Here is an 18749-nt window from a genome sequence, read left to right on the forward strand (position 1 = left end):
CCCGGGCTATTCAGCTCCAGCTCTGTTACACGCGGAGATCGCGGCGAGGAAAGGAGGAAGGAGGGAAGAGGAGGGAGTGGAGGACTGGGCAGCATTGATGACACTCCCACAATGGGTGGCACCCGGGGCGGACCACACCCCCTTTCGGTATCACTTGTTTTTTTCTTCCGGCCGAATGAAAAAACAGAGTACACCCCTCACATTTTTGTAAATATTTTATTATATCTTTTCATGTGACAACACTGAAGAAATGACACTTTTGCTACAATGTAAAGTAGTCAGTGTACAGCTAGTATAACGGTGTAAATTTGCTGTCCCCTTAAATACACACAGCCATTTAAGAGGACATCATTGGCGCGGTATACAGTAAATAACTTCTAAACGGCGCACACAAATTGGGCCCAAAGTGTCAATATTTTGTGAGGCCACCATTATATTTCAGCGCTGCCTTAACCCTCTTGGGCATGGGGTTCACCAGAGCTTCACAGGTTGCCACTGGAGTCCTCTTCCACTCCTCCATGACGACATCACGGAGCTGGTGGATGTTAGAGACCTTGCGCTCCTCCACCTTCCGTTTGAGGATGCCTCACAGGTGCTCAATAGAGTTTAGGTCTGGAGACATGCTTGGCCAGTCCATCACCTTTACCCTCAGCTTCTTTAGCAAGGCAGTGGTCATCTTGGAGGTTTGTTTGGGGTCGTTATCATGTTGGAATACTGCCCTGCGGCCCAGTCTCTAAAGGGAAGGGATCATGCTCTGCTTCAGTATGTCACAGTACATGTTGGCATTCATGGTTCCCTCAATGAATTGTAGCTCCCCTTTTCCGGCAGCACTCATGCAGCCCTAGACCATGACACTCCCACCACCATGCTTGACTGTAGGCAAGACACACTTGTCTTTGTACTCCTCACCTGGTTGCCGCCACACATGCTTGACACCATCTGAACCAAATAAGTTTATCTTGGTCTCATCAGACCACAGGACATGGTCCCAGTAATCCATGTCCTTAGTCTGCTTGTCTTCAGCAAACTGTTTGAGGGCTTTCTTGTGCACCATCTTTAGAAGAGGCTTCCGTATGGGACGACAGCCATGCAGACCAATTTGATGCAGTGTGCGGCGTATATTCTGAGCACTGACAGGCTGACCCCCCACCCCTTCAACCACTGCAGCAATGCTGGCAGCACTCATACATCTATTTCTCAAAGATATGGATATGGCGCTGAGCATGTGCACTCATCTTCTTTGGTCGACCATGGCGAGGCCTGTTTTGAGTGGAACCTGTCCTGTTAAACCGCTGTATGGTCTTGGCCACCATGCTGCAGCTCAGTTTCAGGGTCTTAGCAAACTTCTTATTTAGCCTAGGCCATCTTTATGTAGAGCAACAATTCTTTTTTTCAGATCCTCAGAGTTCTTTGCCATGAGGTGCCATGTTGACCTTCCAGTGACCAGTATGAGAGAGTGAGAGCGATAACACCAAATTTAACACACCTGCTCCCCATTCACACCCCGGGGTGGGAAAATGGCTAATTGGGCCCAATTTAGACATTTTTACTTAGGAGTGTGCTCACTTTTGTTGCCAACGGTTTAGACATTAATGGCTGTGTGTTGAGTTATTTTGAGGGGACAGCAAATTTACACAAGCTGTATACTCACTACTTTACATTGTAGCAAAGTGTAATTTCTTCAGTGTTGTCAAATGAAAAGATATAATAAAATATTTACAGAAATGTGAGGGGTGTACACACTTTTGGGAGATACTGTACTTACAAAAGGAAATAACAAAGGTATGGCATCAGTATGCTACTGCTATATTGTCCATTCAGTTCCTGACCAAACATTATGCTCAAAGCTAAATTCCAGCCAAAAATATTTAATGTTTCTCCCCCACCTTCTCCTAAGCCAAAAAAAAACCCCTCTAAGTACCTGAAATGTCATATGTTCATTATCGATGTCTCCTCCAGTAATGAAGGCTGTTGGTTGCTAGTTAGTGGCTATGCAGACTGACATTCTTTTTATAATTTAAAAGAATACGTTTTCCAACCCATTCGCTGCCAGAGCCATTTTTGCGATTTTTTTGCACACGTTTATAATATGATGTTAGGCCTTAAGAATAGTTAAAACTACCAAACATGAAATCAGAAAATTTAAAGAGAATAAAAAGGTCATGGTATATTAGACCCCTGATGTCTCGCCTGCTTTTCACTGAATCCAATGGAGTGAGTGACAGCCGAACCCAGAAGTGACATAATGCATGTTGCTTCTGTGTTCATCCTACCTAGAGAAGATCAGCAATTGGATGTTTGCTAGACTCCCTCCCGTCTATGCGGTAGTACTCGCCCTCGGGGGTTCCTGGACCTGCAGGTGGGACAGGGGAGCACTAGATTCATAGCAGGCGGGAGCACACTACGGGGGTCCTTGAAAGTCAACACTTGGCTTATCAGATTTGTCAGTGTTTGCAAGACCCCTTGCTGCTGCCTACACATAACATATGTCTGTGGAAGTGAAACAAGTTATTGGTCATCAAAACATTGTCTCATTCCATCTCAAGTCAGCTCCCAGTCAAGGCAATGTTTTGTCTAAGATGGACCGATAGAGAACATAAAAACAAGGCACTTTCAGTCATTCTTCCTTAACCACTTGAGCTCTGGAAGGTTTTATGCCCTTCATGACAAGGCCATTTGGATTACATTCATGACAGCTGTGATTACTAGTGATCTGTGATTGGCTGCAGCTAATTACATGGGACAGGGTGCTGTCATTGGCCCAGGTACCATGTGATAGCTGTGGGCCAATCACAGCTCACTGGTATAGAAAGCAGAGCCGTTATGAATGAGATTCATTCATAACAGCTTTGCTTACAATGTGATCGCATAGGTAACACATGATCCCCTGACTGCCAAAGGCCAGGGAATCTGCATTCCGCTGTCTTCAGGGGGGAAGGGGTCGCACTGTGCACTCCTAAACCAGAGCAGGCACAATCGCCTATATGTACATGATTGTGCCTGCATGTCCTGCCCTGCCACGGTACATGTACTGTTGTGGAACGGCAAGTGGTTAAAAGGGTAACTCCACTTTCGTGCGGAAAAGAAGAAAAAAAAGCAAATAAAAAATATAGCACATATAATTGCGACACTAATCATATTGTAATTGAATGTTATTACAAATTACCTTTCCTTTTCAATCTGCAGACACTGTAATTTTCTGAGAATGCAATGCAATGTGGCTACCTGGAGTTTTTCTGTACACAGAGTGTGTATACTGTCCACTCCCCAGAAACATCATTTCCTGCTTGTGTGATTGGCTCACCAATTTTCCCAGAATTCTGCCTAAGATACAAGTCAGATTTCAGGCATCCCCTGCAACAAAAAATGTCATTTTTGCAGAGATACTTTCAATAGAAACACGTCTAAAGGGATGCAGGCCCAGCAGATTTCCTCCATAGTGCCCTGCAGCAGCACACCTGAAAGTTAATTATGAAACCACTTCCATTAGACCCACTCAGTTCAGAGCACAGAGAAACACACATGGATTTCTTCAGAACTACAAAAGGTAGGAATCTGCAACAAAGGTTGTTATAATCCTTGCAATGTATATCGAACATCCAGAGGGAAATGTTTTTTTCTCAACAAAAAAAAGTTACGCTTTAATAGAAGTCACATAAAACCTGATGTTACATATAATTGCTGGTGATGTTTATCATGCCTGGTTGTCTTTATTTATGCCCATTAATGTAAGAGATGTAGCAGCCACTAAACAATTACTGTATCACATATACTGTAGGCCTGTTGGGTACATTACCTGATAGTCTGTATCCATTTGGTACCTCATGGATCTCATGTGCTGTCCATTGACAATCGACTTTCCTCCATCCCATTTTCTGTCCACCATTGTTCTTAATGTCGATCTGTTTGAAAGTTACACTTATTCATAAGACAATCAAGAGATCCTAGTTTCTTTTTCACAGTTCACAATTTTTTTTTTAGTATATTACAACATTTTGGAAGTATAGAAAAGAGAAAAACCTAGGTTTAAAAATAAAACTAGAGCAGCCTCGTGATTAGCACTTCTGCCTTGCAAAACTGGGGATCACCGGTTCATCTCTATCTACAGAACACTAAATGCTGCTCCCCCTGTGGTTGCATGAGTTTCCTCTGATACATCATAGGGCATGATAATACGTTAATGAGCCCTATTATTTTCGTGTATGAGATAGGAACCTTATGGTGGCCATACACGTTTTGATAATTAATAAATTCCTTTTCTGATTGATCACTTCCAATAGGAATGATGGATCTGTAGTTGACAACCCTGGTAATCTCAAAACACGCAGATCTTATTACCAATATTCATACAAAAGAACACCTGGGTCGCAGTGACCATAACATGATTTCATGTTAGCTGTAAGCAGCAAAAGCATACGGGTAAGATAAAAACACTTAACTTTAAGAGAGCAAATTTTCCAAGGATGAGGGCTGCTCTCCAGGACTTAGACTGGGAGGGAATATTGGCATCAATGGACACAAAACAGAAATGGGAATTCTTCAAAGTGACTGTATGTAAACTCACTGCAAAGTATGTTCCCATGGGCAATAAGTTTAAAAATAAAACCCTCACGGCCAAAGTTAAAATGGCTATAAATAATAAAAAAGAGCTTTTAAAAAATATAAAAAATGAAGGAACATTATCATCGTTTAAATGTTACAAAGAATATAACAGAATATGTAAAAAGGAAATCAAAGACGCAAAAATTCTAAATGAACGACAGATTGCAAAAGATAGTAGGACAAAGCCCAAAAAATTCTTCAAATATATTAATAGTAAAAATGTCAGGTCTGAGCATGTAGGCCCTTTGCAAAATAATATAGAGTGGGTGACTGGGGACAAAGAGAAGGCAAATTTGTTAAATACTTTCTTCAACTCTGTGTATACAAAGGAGCATGGGGGAGCTCATGTCCATAATGGGGGACACAGTAGTACACATGGGACACATGGTAGTGACACAGCCCCAAATGATCCACAATGGCTCAAAAGTGATATGGTCCAGAAATATTTAGACAGAATAAAGGTGGATAAAGCACCTGGACCAGATGGCATCCACCCACACATCCTAAAAGAATTGAGCTCTGTCATTTCAAGGCCATTGTTTCTAATATTTAGGGACTCGTTCATGACTGGAATGGTACCACTGGATTGGCACAGGCCAATGTGGTGCCCATATTTAAAAAGGGATCATAATCTTTACCAAGTAACTATAGACCTGTTAGTTTAATTTCTCTAGTCGGGTAGATACTGGAGAGTTTAATAAAAGGCCACATAGTCGAGTTCTTGCTGGAAAAAAATATTTTAAGCAACAGACAGCATGGATTCATGAAAAACAGAAGTTGCCAAACAAACCTGATTTTTTTTTTATGAGGAGGTAAGTAAAACCTTGGACAGAGGGGTGGCTGTGGACGGGGTACACCTGGATTTTGCAAAAGGGTTTGACACAGTTCCCCACACACAGCTCATGGGTAAGGGAAAGTCTACAGGCTTGGAAAGATCAATTTGTAAATGGATAGAAAACTGGTTAAAGGACAGAATTCAGAGAGTAGTGGTTAATGACTCTTATGCCGCGTACACACAAGCGGACTTTACGGCAGACTTTGCCCGGCAGACTTTGACGGACTTTACAACGGACTTTCTGAATGAACGGACTTGCCTACACACAATCAACCAAAGTCCGTCGAATTCGTACGTGATGACGTACGACTGGACTAAAATAGGGAAGTTCATAGCCAGTAGCCAATAGCTGCCCTAGCATGGCTTTTTGTCCGTCGAACTAGCATACAGACGAGCGGACTTTTCGACCGGACTCCAGTCCGTCGGATAGATTTAAAACATGTTTCAAATCTAAGTCCGTCCAAATTTTGAGCAAACAAAGTCCGCTGGAGCCCACACGCGATCGAATTGTCCAACGAAATCTCGTCCGCCGGGCAAAGTCTGCCGTAAAGTCCGCTCGTGTGTACGCGGCATTACTCTGAATGGTCTAAGGCAGGGGTCTCAAACTGGCGGCCCTCCAGCTGTTGCAAAACTACAAGTACCATGAGGCATTGTAAGGCTGACAGTTACAAGTATGACTCCCACAGGCAGAGGCATGATGGGACTTTGGTAATTTCGCAAGCTGGAGGGCCACCAGTTTGAGACCCCTGGTCTAAGGTTATCAGTGGTGTACTCCAAGGTTCAGTGTTGGGACCCTTTTAATATCTTAGTAAATGATATAGGGTCTGGGATTAAAAGTAACATTTCTGTCTTTGCAGATGACACTAAGCTATGAAGTTGAATAATGTCCTTACAGGATGTTTTCAATCAGGGGCAGCATGTGCATTGTGGGCGCACGGGTGCCACCCCCCATTAATGCGCCCGGCCCCTTTCAGAGCGCCAGACACGTGGATTTCTATGGCGGGGGCGGGAGGGTGTGGTACTTTTTGAAGCACTTGATTAGAGCCAGAGGCTCTAATAGGCTTCAAAATAGGGTGGGCTTGGTGTGCAGAGAGTGCGCCCTGAAACCCACCCAATTGTGTGACGATAGCTAGCGAAAGAATTTTTGCTATTTTCACACTAACGCTCCTCCCTGCCAATCAGGGAGGCAGGTCGTCAGACCTGTTTCCCGATTGGCCAAAGCCCCAGGGCATCCTATTGGATGGGAGGGCTGTCAGAGCTGCGAGCGGGGGAAGGCTGCCAGAGTCGCGAGAGGGGGCTGTCAGAGCCACGAGCGGGGGGGGGCTGTCAGAGCCGCGAGCAGAGGGGGGCTGTCAGAGCCGCGGGGGGGTGCGGAGCCGCAGGGGGAGGGTTGCTGTACCCTGATCTGTATTCCTTGATCTGTAGTATACCCTGATCTTTATACCCTTATCTGTATACCTTTTATCTGTACACCCTGATCTGTATACCTTTATCTGTATACACTGAGCTGTATACCTTTATCTATACACCCTGATCTGTACACCCTTATCTGTATACCTTTATCTGTATACTCTGATCTGCATACCCTGATCTGCACACCCTGATCTGTATACCTTGATCTGTATACCTTTATCTATACACCCTTATCTGTATACCTTTATCTGTATACCGTGATCTGTATACCCTGATCTGTATACCTGTATCTGTATACTCTGATCCGTATACCTTTATCTGTATACCCTGATCTGCATACCCTGATCTGTACATCCTTAATTGTATACCCTGATCTGTATATCGGTATACCTTTTATTTGTATACACTGATCTGTATACCTGTATCTGTGCCTGATCTGTATACCTTTATCTGTATACACTTATCTGTATACCCTGATCTGTATACCCTGATCTGTATACCTTTTATCTGTATACCTTTTATCTGTATACTTGTATCTGTATACCTTTATTTGTATACCCCTTTCTGTATACTCTGATCTGTATACCTTTATCTGTATATCCTGATCTGTATACCTTTATCTGTATACCCTTATCTTTATACCCTGATCTGTATACCCTGATCTATATACCCTGATCTATATACCCTGATCTGTATACCCTGATCTGTAAACCCTGATCTGTATACCTTTATCTTTATACCCTGATCTGTATACCTTTATCTGTATACCTCATAGTTGCCAACTGTCCCGGATTTCCTGGGACATTCCCGGGATTTAGACTCCATTCCCGAATTTGTGGTGTCCCGGAAAATGTCCAGAGAAATCCGGTTCTTCACGGATAGAGGTCCGTGGCCGGCGGAGACATTGTCTCCGCCAGCCGCCATTTTAAAGAAGATCAGGAAGACGGCTGGGGGGGCTAGACGGAGCTCCTGCGTCGCCGCCCACCCTCCGCCCCACCCCGCCTACCCTCCGCCCCGCTGCCAGTCTGTTATGGAAAGGGGCGGGGGTTCTAGCCATGTGGCCGGCGGACACTGTCTACTCTAGGACACCTCTGAGGTGGGAGGGGCGCACCACTGTGGGAATCTGATGTGAGTGGGGGGCTCCACTGGGGACACCTGATGTGAGAGGGGGGCTCCACTGGGGACACCTGATATGAGGGGGGCTCCACTGGGGACACCTGATATGAGGGGGGCTCCACTGGGGACACCTGATGTGAGGGGGGCTCCGCCGGGGACACCTGATGTGAGGGGGGCTCCGCCGGGGACACCTGATTTGAGGGGGGCTCCGCCGGGGACACCTGATGTGAGGGGGGCTCCGCTGGGGACACCTGATGTGAGGGGGGCTCCGCCGGGGACACCTGATGTGAGGGGGGCTCCGCCGGGGACACCTAATGTGAGGGGGGCTCCGCCGGGGACACCTAATGTGAGGGGGGCTCCGCCGGGGACACCTAATGTGAGGGGGGCTCCGCCGGGGACACCTGATGTGAGGGGGGCTCTGCCGGGGACACCTAATGTGAGGGGGGGCTCCGCCGGGGACACCTGATGTGAGGGGGGCTCCGCCGGGGACACCTGATGTGAGGGGGGGCTCCGCCGGGGACACTTGATGTGAGGGGGGGCCCCGCCTGCGACTCCTGGTGTGAGGGGGGCTCCGCTGGGGACTCCTGGTGTGAGGGGGGGCTCCGCTGGGGACTCCTGGTGTGAGGGGGGGCTCCACTGGGGACACCTGGTGTGAGGGGGGCTCTGCTGGGGACACCTGGTGTGAGGGGGGCTCTGCTGGGGACTCCTGGTGTGAGGGGGGGCTCCGCTGGGGACTCCTGGTGTGAGGGGGGGCTCTGCTGGGGACTCCTGGTGTGAGGGGGGGCTCTGCTGGGGGCACCTGATGCAAGGACGGACTCTGCTGGGGGCACCTGATGCAAGGACGGACTCTGCTGGGACACCTGATGCAAGGACAGACTCTGCTGGGACACCTGATGCAAGCCGGACTCTGTTGGGACACCTGATGCAAGGACGGACTCTGCTGGGACACCTAATGTGAGGGGGGCTCTGCCGGGGACACCTGATGTGAGGGGGGCTCTGCCGGGGACACCTAATGTGAGGGGGGGCTCCGCCGGGGACACCTGATGTGAGGGGGGCTCCGCCGGGGACACCTGATGTGAGGGGGGGCTCCGCCGGGGACACTTGATGTGAGGGGGGGCCCCGCCTGCGACTCCTGGTGTGAGGGGGGCTCCGCTGGGGACTCCTGGTGTGAGGGGGGGCTCCGCTGGGGACTCCTAGTGTGAGGGGGGGCTCCACTGGGGACACCTGGTGTGAGGGGGGCTCTGCTGGGGACACCTGGTGTGAGGGGGGCTCTGCTGGGGACTCCTGGTGTGAGGGGGGGCTCCGCTGGGGACTCCTGGTGTGAGGGGGGGCTCCGCTGGGGACTCCTAGTGTGAGGGGGGGCTCCACTGGGGACACCTGGTGTGAGGGGGGCTCTGCTGGGGACACCTGGTGTGAGGGGGGCTCTGCTGGGGACTCCTGGTGTGAGGGGGGGCTCCGCTGGGGACTCCTGGTGTGAGGGGGGGCTCTGCTGGGGACTCCTGGTGTGAGGGGGGGCTCCGCTGGGGACATCTGATGTAAGGGGGGCTCTGCTGGGGGCACCTGATGCAAGGACGGACTCTGCTGGGACACCTGATGCAAGGACAGACTCTGCTGGGACACCTGATGCAAGCCGGACTCTGTTGGGACACCTGATGCAAGGACGGACTCTGCTGGGACATCTGACGGCTGGTGGCAGGCGATGTGGCTAGTGACACGCTCAGGGATCCCACTGATTCTGCATTATGGTGAGTTGAATGATTTCATTTTATATGTAATAATAGAAATAATGCACTTCAATCATCCTGACACCATAACAACCATGGTGCCGGGATGATTGAAGTGCTAACACCAGGTGTTTGGAGTATCTTTATCTGCTGATTGTTTCTAGAATACACATATTTTTATTGTGTAGGATTTGGGGCTGCTGTCCCATCATTTCCCTCTCCCCCTTTCCCCCTCTCCCCCTTTCCCCCTCTCCCCCTTTTACCCCTCTCCCCCTTTCCCCCTCTCCCCCTTTTACCCCTCTCCCCCTTTCCCCCTCTCCCCCTTTCTCTCTCCATCCCCCATTCATCTCAGACTCTAACCACACCCTCTTGTGCCATGCCCATTTAAGCCACGCCCACGATTTCACGTAAACCACGCCCATTTTTCAGCTCTTCGCGTGGGAAATTTTTTCCTATACCACGCCTACAAACGAATGCCCCGCCCCCTAATTATTGTACGTCTCCGCCTACAGCCACAGAAGTGTCCCACATTTTTTTTTTACAATGTTGGCAACTATGACACCTTTATCTGTATACCCTGATCTGTATACCCTGACCTGTATACCTTTTATCTGTATACCCTGATCTGTATACCTTTATCTGTATACCCTGATCTGTATAACTTTTATCTGTATACACTGATCTGTATACCTTTATATGTACACAATTATCTGTATACCTTTATCTGTATACCCTGATCTGTATACCTTTTGTCTGTATACTTGTATCTGTATACCCTGATCTGTATACCTTTATCTGTATACCCTAAAGTGTATACCTTTATCTGTATACCTTGATCTGTATACCCTGATCTGTATACCTTTTATCTGTATACACTGATCTGTATACCCTGATCTGTATACCTTTATCTGTATACCCTGATCTGTATACCTTTTATCTGTATACTCTGATCTGTATACCTTTATCCAGGGATCTTCAAACTATGGCCCTCCAGTTGTTGCAGAACTACACATCCCATGAGGCATTGTAAAACTCTGACATTCACAGACATAACTAGGCATGATGGGAATTGTAGTTCCTGAACAACTGGAGTTTGAAGACCCCTGCCTTTATCTGTATACCCTGATCTGTATACCTTTATTTGTATATCTTTATCTGTATACCTTTATCTGTATACCTTTATCTGTATACCCTGATCTGTATACCTTTTATCTGTACACCTTTATCTGTATACCTTTATCTGTATACCTTTATCTGTAAACCCTGATCTGTATACCTTTTATCTGTACACCTTTATCTGTATACCTTTATCTGTATACCTTTATCTGTAAACCCTGATCTGTATACCTTTATTTGTATACCCTAATCTGTATACCTTTTTATGTACACCCTTATCTGTATACCTTTATATGTACACACTTATCTGTATACCTTTATCTATATACCCTGATCTGTATACCTTTGTCTGTACACCCTGATCTGTATACCTTGATCTGTATACCCTGATCTGTATACCTTTATCTGTACACCCTCATATGTATACCTTTATCTGTATACCCTGATCTGTATACTTGTATCTGTATAACCCTGATCTGTATACCTTTATCTGTACACCCTGATCTGTATACCCTGATCTGTACACCCTGATCTATATACCCTGATCTGTACACCCTGATCTGTATATCTTTTATCTGTACACCCTGATCTGTACATCTTTTATCTATATACCCTGATCTGTATACTTTTATCTGTACACCCTGATCTGTAAGGCTGAGTCATATACTCTGTCCTGTGATGCTAAGCTGTGTACTCCTGGGTGGAAGCAAGTGGAATACAGGGGATGGAGTGGGTGGATTCTATAAGGGGTGGGGCTTATGAAAACTGGGAGGGGTCAAAAAGGAAGGGAGGGGTCTGGCCCCCCCCAATTCTAAAACTTCACCAGCTGCCACTGTCTCCAATTTACAAGCCAACCTCAATGCACTAATTGGGCAACTAAGTGGCAAATGAGGTTTAATGTTGATAAATGTAAAGTTATGCACTTGGGGGCTAAGAAGGGCAACCAAACTGATAAGAGGCATGGAGGAGCTCAGCTATGAGGAAAGATTAGAGGAACTGAATGTATTCTCTCTTGAGAAGGTGATTAAGGGGGGATATGATGAACATGTACAAATATATAAGGGGTCCATATAGTGAACTTGGTCTTGAGTTATTCACTTTAAGGTCATCATAGAGGACAAGGGGGCACTCTTTACGTTTAGAGGAAAAAAGATTTCATCTCCTAATAGGGAAAGATTTCTTCACGTTAAGAGCTGTGAAATTGTGCAACATATATAGGTAAAGTTCCAGAGAAAATCTGATTGCCTCGAGGGATCAGGAAGGATTTTTTTCCTTTGCTGTAGCAAATTGGAGAATGCTTTGCTGGGGTTTTTTCCTTCCCCTAGATTAACTGTGGGTGAAGGATTGATGGATTGTGTATATGGGATGGTATTATTATTGTTATTATTTATTTATTTATTTTTTTGGTTGAACTAGATGGACTTGTGCCTTTTTCAACCGGACTAAATATGTAAATATGTAACCCATTTGATCGATCTCCCACAAATGAGGAAGTGCATTTCAATCACTAGTTAAAGTGGTTGTAAAGGTTCCCACTTTTTAAAAATAACAAACATGTTATACCCGCTCTGTACAAGGGTTTTGCACAGCGCGGGCCCCGATCCTCCTCTTCATCAGGTACCCCCACAGAGAGCCGCTTTCCATGGGGGCACCCATGCGGGTGCATTCCCGAGTCCCACTGCTGCATCCATTGACACAGAAAGCGGAACTCGGCCCCATCCCCTGCTTCCGTGTCACTGGATTTGATTAACAGCCTCCCGCTGCTAATAATCTATCCAGTGAGGACAAAGACAGTGGCTGGGGCTGCTGGGCTTGTGCACATAGCTGAAACGACGGGGCTCAGGTAAGAAAAAGGTGGGGGGGGGGGGGTCTGGAGGGCAGCTGCAGCAAAGAAGGTTTTTCACCATAATGCATAGAATGCATTAAGATGAAAAACCTTGAAGCCTTACAATTCCTTTAAATTACAATTGTAACTTATGAATGTAAACTATTGATCGTACCTCTGGTTCCACCATGTGATCTCAAGATCTGCTCAATCAAAACACTATTGTATTTATTGTAAGGTGTAAAGTATCATGCAAAGTATCTCAGTGCTGCCAATTGATGCAAAATGATCAATAATATTCCACCATGGCCGATCAACACAGATTTGATCAAAACCGCTCAAAATTGAGTCCAAATTGATCGCAGGGGAAGTTATATTTATTTGAATGTTTATGGATTTGATCATTTTAATTGAATCACATGTTGGTGAATTAAAAAATTGAAACGTATGTGTTCACTGTAAGGCCTCTTTCACACGAGGGATCCGTATGTCCGTTTTACATCCTTCCGTTTTCGGACGAAAAACGGACATACATGAATCTCTATGGAGCGTCGGATGTCAGCGGTGACATGTCCGCTGACATCCGACCCGCTCCGATCCGAAAAGTGTAACGGAGGAAAAACCTACTTTTCCATCCGTTTTCGGATCGGGTGACGACGGACACTACGGTCCGTCATCATCCGATCCCCCCACAGGGGAGAGCGGCGCTCTGACAGGTCCGCAGCGATGCACCTGTCATCTTCCTGCTCAGCGGGGATCGGCGGAGTGATCCCCGCTGAGCAAGCGGATATTCACGGGGCGGATCAGAAAGAGCCCTTAGATTGTAAGCTCCTTGAGGGCAGGGACTGAAGTGAATGTACAATATGTAAAGGGCTACATAAATTGTCGGTGCTATACACAGTAAATATCTATAATATATAAATACAAGAAACAAAACATTTCTTCAGCTTATATCAACAGAGCAGACAATGGAAAATAAACATTTCTAAGAAAACCAACTGACTGCTACTTCAGTTTTTGTTCCTAGATTTGAACTTCACATACAGTTCACATGCAGTTATGCCCTGTACATACGATTGGATATTGATGGGACATTCCGACAACAAAATCCATGGATTTTTTACGATGGATGTTAGCTCAAACTTGTCTTGCATACACACGGTCGCACAGTTGTCGGAAAATCCGATCATTCTGAACGCGGTGAGGTACAACACCTACGTCGGGATTATAAATGGGGCAGTAGCCAATAGCTTTCCTCTCTTAATTTATTCTGAGCATGCGTGGTACCTTGTGCGTCGGAATTGTCCACACACGGTCGGAATTTACGCGAGCGGATTTTGTTGTCGGATAATTTTATAGCCTGCTGTCAAACTTTGTGTGTCGGAAATTCCGATGGAAAAAGTCCGATGGAGCCCACACACGGTCGGAATTTCCAACAACAAGCTCCGATCGCACATATTCCGTCGGAAAATCCGACCGTGTGTACAGGGCATTAGGCTGCATTCACATCTGAGCGGTTTCAGCTCGTAAAACACTAAACGTTCCAAAACGCCCGAACAAGCAAAATCCTATTCATTTAAATAGCCCCTGTTCACATCTGAGCGTTCCGACGCCTGAAGCTCAAAAAAGTACATGCGTTTCTTTTTAGGCGGACTACAGGCGTTTTACATTGGTGACCTTTGGACCTCAAAACGCCTGTACAAAAACACTGCAAAAACGCCCAGAAAAATGCCCTAAAAAACACCTGAAAATGATACGCTCAGGTGTGAATGCAGCCTTAGCTGTCCTCCACTGGTAGAATTAGTTTCAATAGGGTTGCACCGATACTAGTATCGGTATCGGTGCCGATACAGAGTATTTGCACAAGTATCAATACTCATGCAAATGCACAGATACCTGAAACTTGTATCCCCAGTGTTAAAGAAGTCCTTTAATTGGAGCTGTCAAAAAAAAAAAAAAAAAGCAGCCATGTTTATTAACAACATTGCTCAGCCCTGAAACACTAAAATAAAAAGAAACATTGTTTCTTTTTGTATATTTCTGTTTCTTCATCTGTAGATCAAAGGGATGAACAAATGTTCCTTTGTTTAACCCCTTAATAACCCTTAATTTACTCTAATCAGCCTTAATTAGCTCCCTATTCTCCTCCATTTAATTATTATTTTCCTGTTTTTTTTCTTTTGTTCATGTTTATTTTATAAACGATAAACAGTTAAACTTTTTTTTGTTTGCTTTGTTAGTGAATATTTTTACACATATATATATATTACCATATATTTACACATTTCAGATTGAAAAAGCGCTAAATTAAAAAAAAAATCTATTTATTTCATTTGTAAATAACTTTTCAGTGCTTTGTACCATTGCTGACAGCTGAAGTTAAATTGAAAAAAATTGCGGTTTGTATCGGTAATTGGTATCAGCAAGTATTAAAAAAAGTATCAGTATTTGTACTCATTGTAAAAAAAATGGTATTGGTGCATCCCTAGTTATCAATGAGCTCTTCTACCTAAAAAGGGGCACAAAATGTGTTGGCTACATTGCTTTTGTCTTTGCTGGTATCATTTTGTTTATTTGCTTTTTGTTTTTTTGGTATGGCATTATGTAAGGCTCCTTTCAGACCTGTGCAGCTGTGTTCTGAATGTAGAGCAGCCCATTAATTTCAGTGGGCTGCCCTACCCACAGAAACGTGGGGGAAAGAAGTCCACTAGCCTTTTTTTTAAATCTTTAAATCATGCCATACGGAGCTGCATGGTTCTGTGGTGCCATGTGGTTTGGCGTTGTGTGAGGTGCCACTAAAGGCTTTGATCACACATGTGTGAACGCGCTTGCTCGTGCTTGTTAGCTCATTCACTTCAGTGGGCTGCCCACAGGAAATGCAGGGGAAAAAGTCCCAGGCCCTTTTTAACAATAGCACCCCAATGTATATGTAAAGCGCCGCGTAAATTGACGGCGCTATATAAGTACCTGAAATAAATAAATAATAAATAAATGTGTCTGCTATAGTGCAGCGCATTTCCCTGTAGGTTAGGAACATGCGCAATTTCTCATTCAGTATTTTTATTGAAAAGTTTCATCAGTATAGCAAAACATCGTAATAATAAATATCCCCATCCGGGAGCCAACATGGCCCTTCGGTAGGGTTTAACAAAAACAAAATGTAACAAGATAACAGTGTGTCTGAACATGCGCAATTTCACGCACATTCCCACCCACAGGCTATCTGCCCATCTATTTTTTTTTTTATCAGCCTTTTAATTTTTGTAACTGCAACATGTACTAGAAAAGATTCTCCTCTCTTCCAGAGAAGCTTGTTACTATGCAACCTGGCATACCTCTAGTTTGTGCTACATAAATCGTCAAAACAGATCTTTCCTGCCATTAATTTGCTAAAAATACCAGCTTGCTGGTAGTCAGCAGATAATAAGGTACAGCTTGGCCCGAACTCAGATTAGTACATTGTCACGCAGATCTCACATACCGTGATGCAACACCGATAGTAACTGTTCCCTCAGGACATCAGCTCCAGCCTCAGTCAGGGATCTTGTATTTATTTACCAGGTTTTTGTTATGCTGCAAATGCTGGAGGTGTTTTGGTGAGCTTTACTGTGCCTGCTCCAGAGAAAAGCGTCTCTAGGTGACCATGGTAACAGTAGGGGGAGCTATAGGAAGTAATAAAAGAAAAGGAACCACAGTATCCATAGTAATGGGGCCTGGCCAGAAACAATTACACAGGCAGCCTGCTGCAGAGTGAATTTAAAGTGACAGTGTCAGATCGGTCTGTCATGGGGTTTTTTTGCCTGTAATTACAGACTGTCTGTTTGTGTAGTTTATATATTAGAAAATTACAGTGGCTGCCAGTTTTCCTTCATTACTAAGCATTTTACTACCAGATGGTTCATGTATTTTCCCTCATATTATACAGGCAGAGATATAAAAAAAAAATATATATATATATATATATATATATATATATATATATATATATATATATATATATATATATATATATATATATATTTATTACAGACACATATACACACACAAAATTATATATATATATATATATATATATATATATATATATATATATATACACACACACACACACATTTATATATATATATATATACACACACACACATATATATCCCTCCTGTACCTTTCGTACCCTTAGAATGTAAGCTCTATGAGCAGGGCCCTCCTGTACCTTTTGTATTGAGCTGTACTGTAATTTTGTTGTCCCCCCTATACGTTGTAAAGCGCTGCGTAAACTGCTAGCGCTATATAAATCGTGAATAATAATAATAATAATTATTATATATATATATAGACATCCCAACCTGCAAAAACTAATTTCAGGGAGGTGGCGCTCCGCGCCCGCATACATAGTTTCTTTATTTTTATGTATTTTTTTTTTACAATTTAATTTGTTTTTAATTTTCACAATGCTTTTTTTTGGGGGGGGGGGGGGGGGGTTGAGGCAATGGACAGTGTTGGTAGGGCAGGGGGGAGTGGTGTCAGTAGTTTTTTATTATATATATATTTTTTACGCTTTAATTTTTTTTACAATTTTTTTTATATATTGTTTGGGGGGCTTTAGTGAGATATCAGGGGTCTAAACAGACCCCTGACATCTCCCCTTTGAGACAGAGGAAGGACTGAGGACACAGATTCCCCAGTCCCTTTCTCAGCACTGAAGATGAATGGAGAGGAGACAGAGGCTCCTTTTCATTCATAAACTGAAGCAGAGTGAGCAGAGTTTACTCTGCTCAGTTATCACAGGACACAGGAGCGATCTCGCTCACTGTGCAAATTCAGAAAAGGAAGGGGTCGGTAAATGACAAATTTACCCAGCCCCTTCCTCCACTCTCCATCCTGACAGGTCCAGCAAGAGAGGAGAGGAGGAAAGCCAGCTGCTGGGGATGAGGGGGCGGAGGAGAACACGGAAGGAGCCGGAGAACACGGAAGGAGCCGGAGAACGGGGGGGGGGGGGGGGCGAAGAAGGACGGGACCAGAGGAGCAGGGGAACAGTGGGGAATGATCAGTGTGGCGGGGAACAGCTGTGAACACTAATCTCCCTGTATAGATTTTTATCTGACAGCCACAGGAGGGAGAGAAGGAGAAGGGGCTGTCAGTTAAAAATCTATACAGGGAGATCGGTGTTCACAGCTATTGCCCGCCGCACCAATCATTCCCGGGATATCGGAAAGGCGCTTGCGGGTGTGCAGGAGCCGCTGCAGTAATGCGGGAGACTCCCGCACCCCACGGGAGACTTGGAATGTCTGAACTTCACTCTCTCAATCAACATCTACTAGTTTGAATCTTTATGCTGCTAGCATTATGAAAATAGATAGGAAAGTATATCATATTTACCTGTTTTAAAAAAAAATGTATTTACATTTCTTTAGTTACTTCCTAGTTATCATGACACGGTGAAGTCATACATCCCAGAAGTTTTCAGGAGGGGAGGAGGCGTTTTCTCAGTTAAGCAGACCCTGCTGCCTGCATGCCTGAGCTAAGGACAGATGGATTCCAGAAAGTAACTGCAGCTCATGGATGCTCAACCTGTGGCCCTCCAGCTATTGTGGAACTACAAGTCTCATCATACCTCTGCCTTTGGGAGTCATGCTTGCTTAACTGAGAGCCTTGCAATGCCTCATGGGACTTGTACTTCCGCAACAGCTGGAGGGCTACAGGTTGAGCACCCGTGCGCTACATTAATCATCTGCACCTACTTAAGATGGCTATGGCCAGAAATGCTAGACATGGATGGATGCGTTTGCTTTAAATATTAAAAATTAATTAAACAGTGCTTTTGGTTTGTGGTGCTTAGATACAGTGTAGTTCCGATTTAACAATAGCTCACCACCTAGACCTGTGCCACTCTAGAGATCTTTACACTGATGCAAAAGCATATTTGGGGGCTGTGTATAAGGCCAGCATAAGCTCCTACAACCAACATAGACTGCAGAATCAAATGCACATGAATGTCACTGTTCATATTAATTTTAATCGAGGTAGCAAACGCACAGCTTGCAGCTTCAGCTACTGTGCCTTCTGAATAATTGCATTCAGTTCACCATCTCTGTCCTGAATTTGAGGCAGTGCTCTGGGA

The 18749-nt window shown here is 44.9% G+C and overlaps 1 protein-coding gene across 4 annotated transcripts in view; it reads right to left on the reverse strand.

Moving 5' to 3' along the window:
* Positions 1-16294, reverse strand: part of MARCHF10 (membrane associated ring-CH-type finger 10) — a 95631-nt gene extending 79337 nt beyond the window's left edge. For all 4 annotated transcript variants that reach the window (XM_073607674.1, XM_073607673.1, XM_073607672.1 and 1 more), the window contains exons 1-2: positions 16113-16294; positions 3797-3902 (exon numbers count right to left, since the gene is read on the reverse strand). In XM_073607674.1, the coding sequence (XP_073463775.1) occupies positions 3797-3886 (90 nt within the window). In that variant the 5' untranslated portion in view covers positions 3887-3902; positions 16113-16294. The remainder of the gene's footprint in view (positions 1-3796; positions 3903-16112) is intronic.
* Positions 16295-18749: the final 2455 nt, after the last annotated feature.

The sequence above is a fragment of the Aquarana catesbeiana genome, linkage group LG12 (assembly GCF_042186555.1).
Source record: "Aquarana catesbeiana isolate 2022-GZ linkage group LG12, ASM4218655v1, whole genome shotgun sequence".
NCBI lineage: Eukaryota > Metazoa > Chordata > Amphibia > Anura > Ranidae > Aquarana > Aquarana catesbeiana.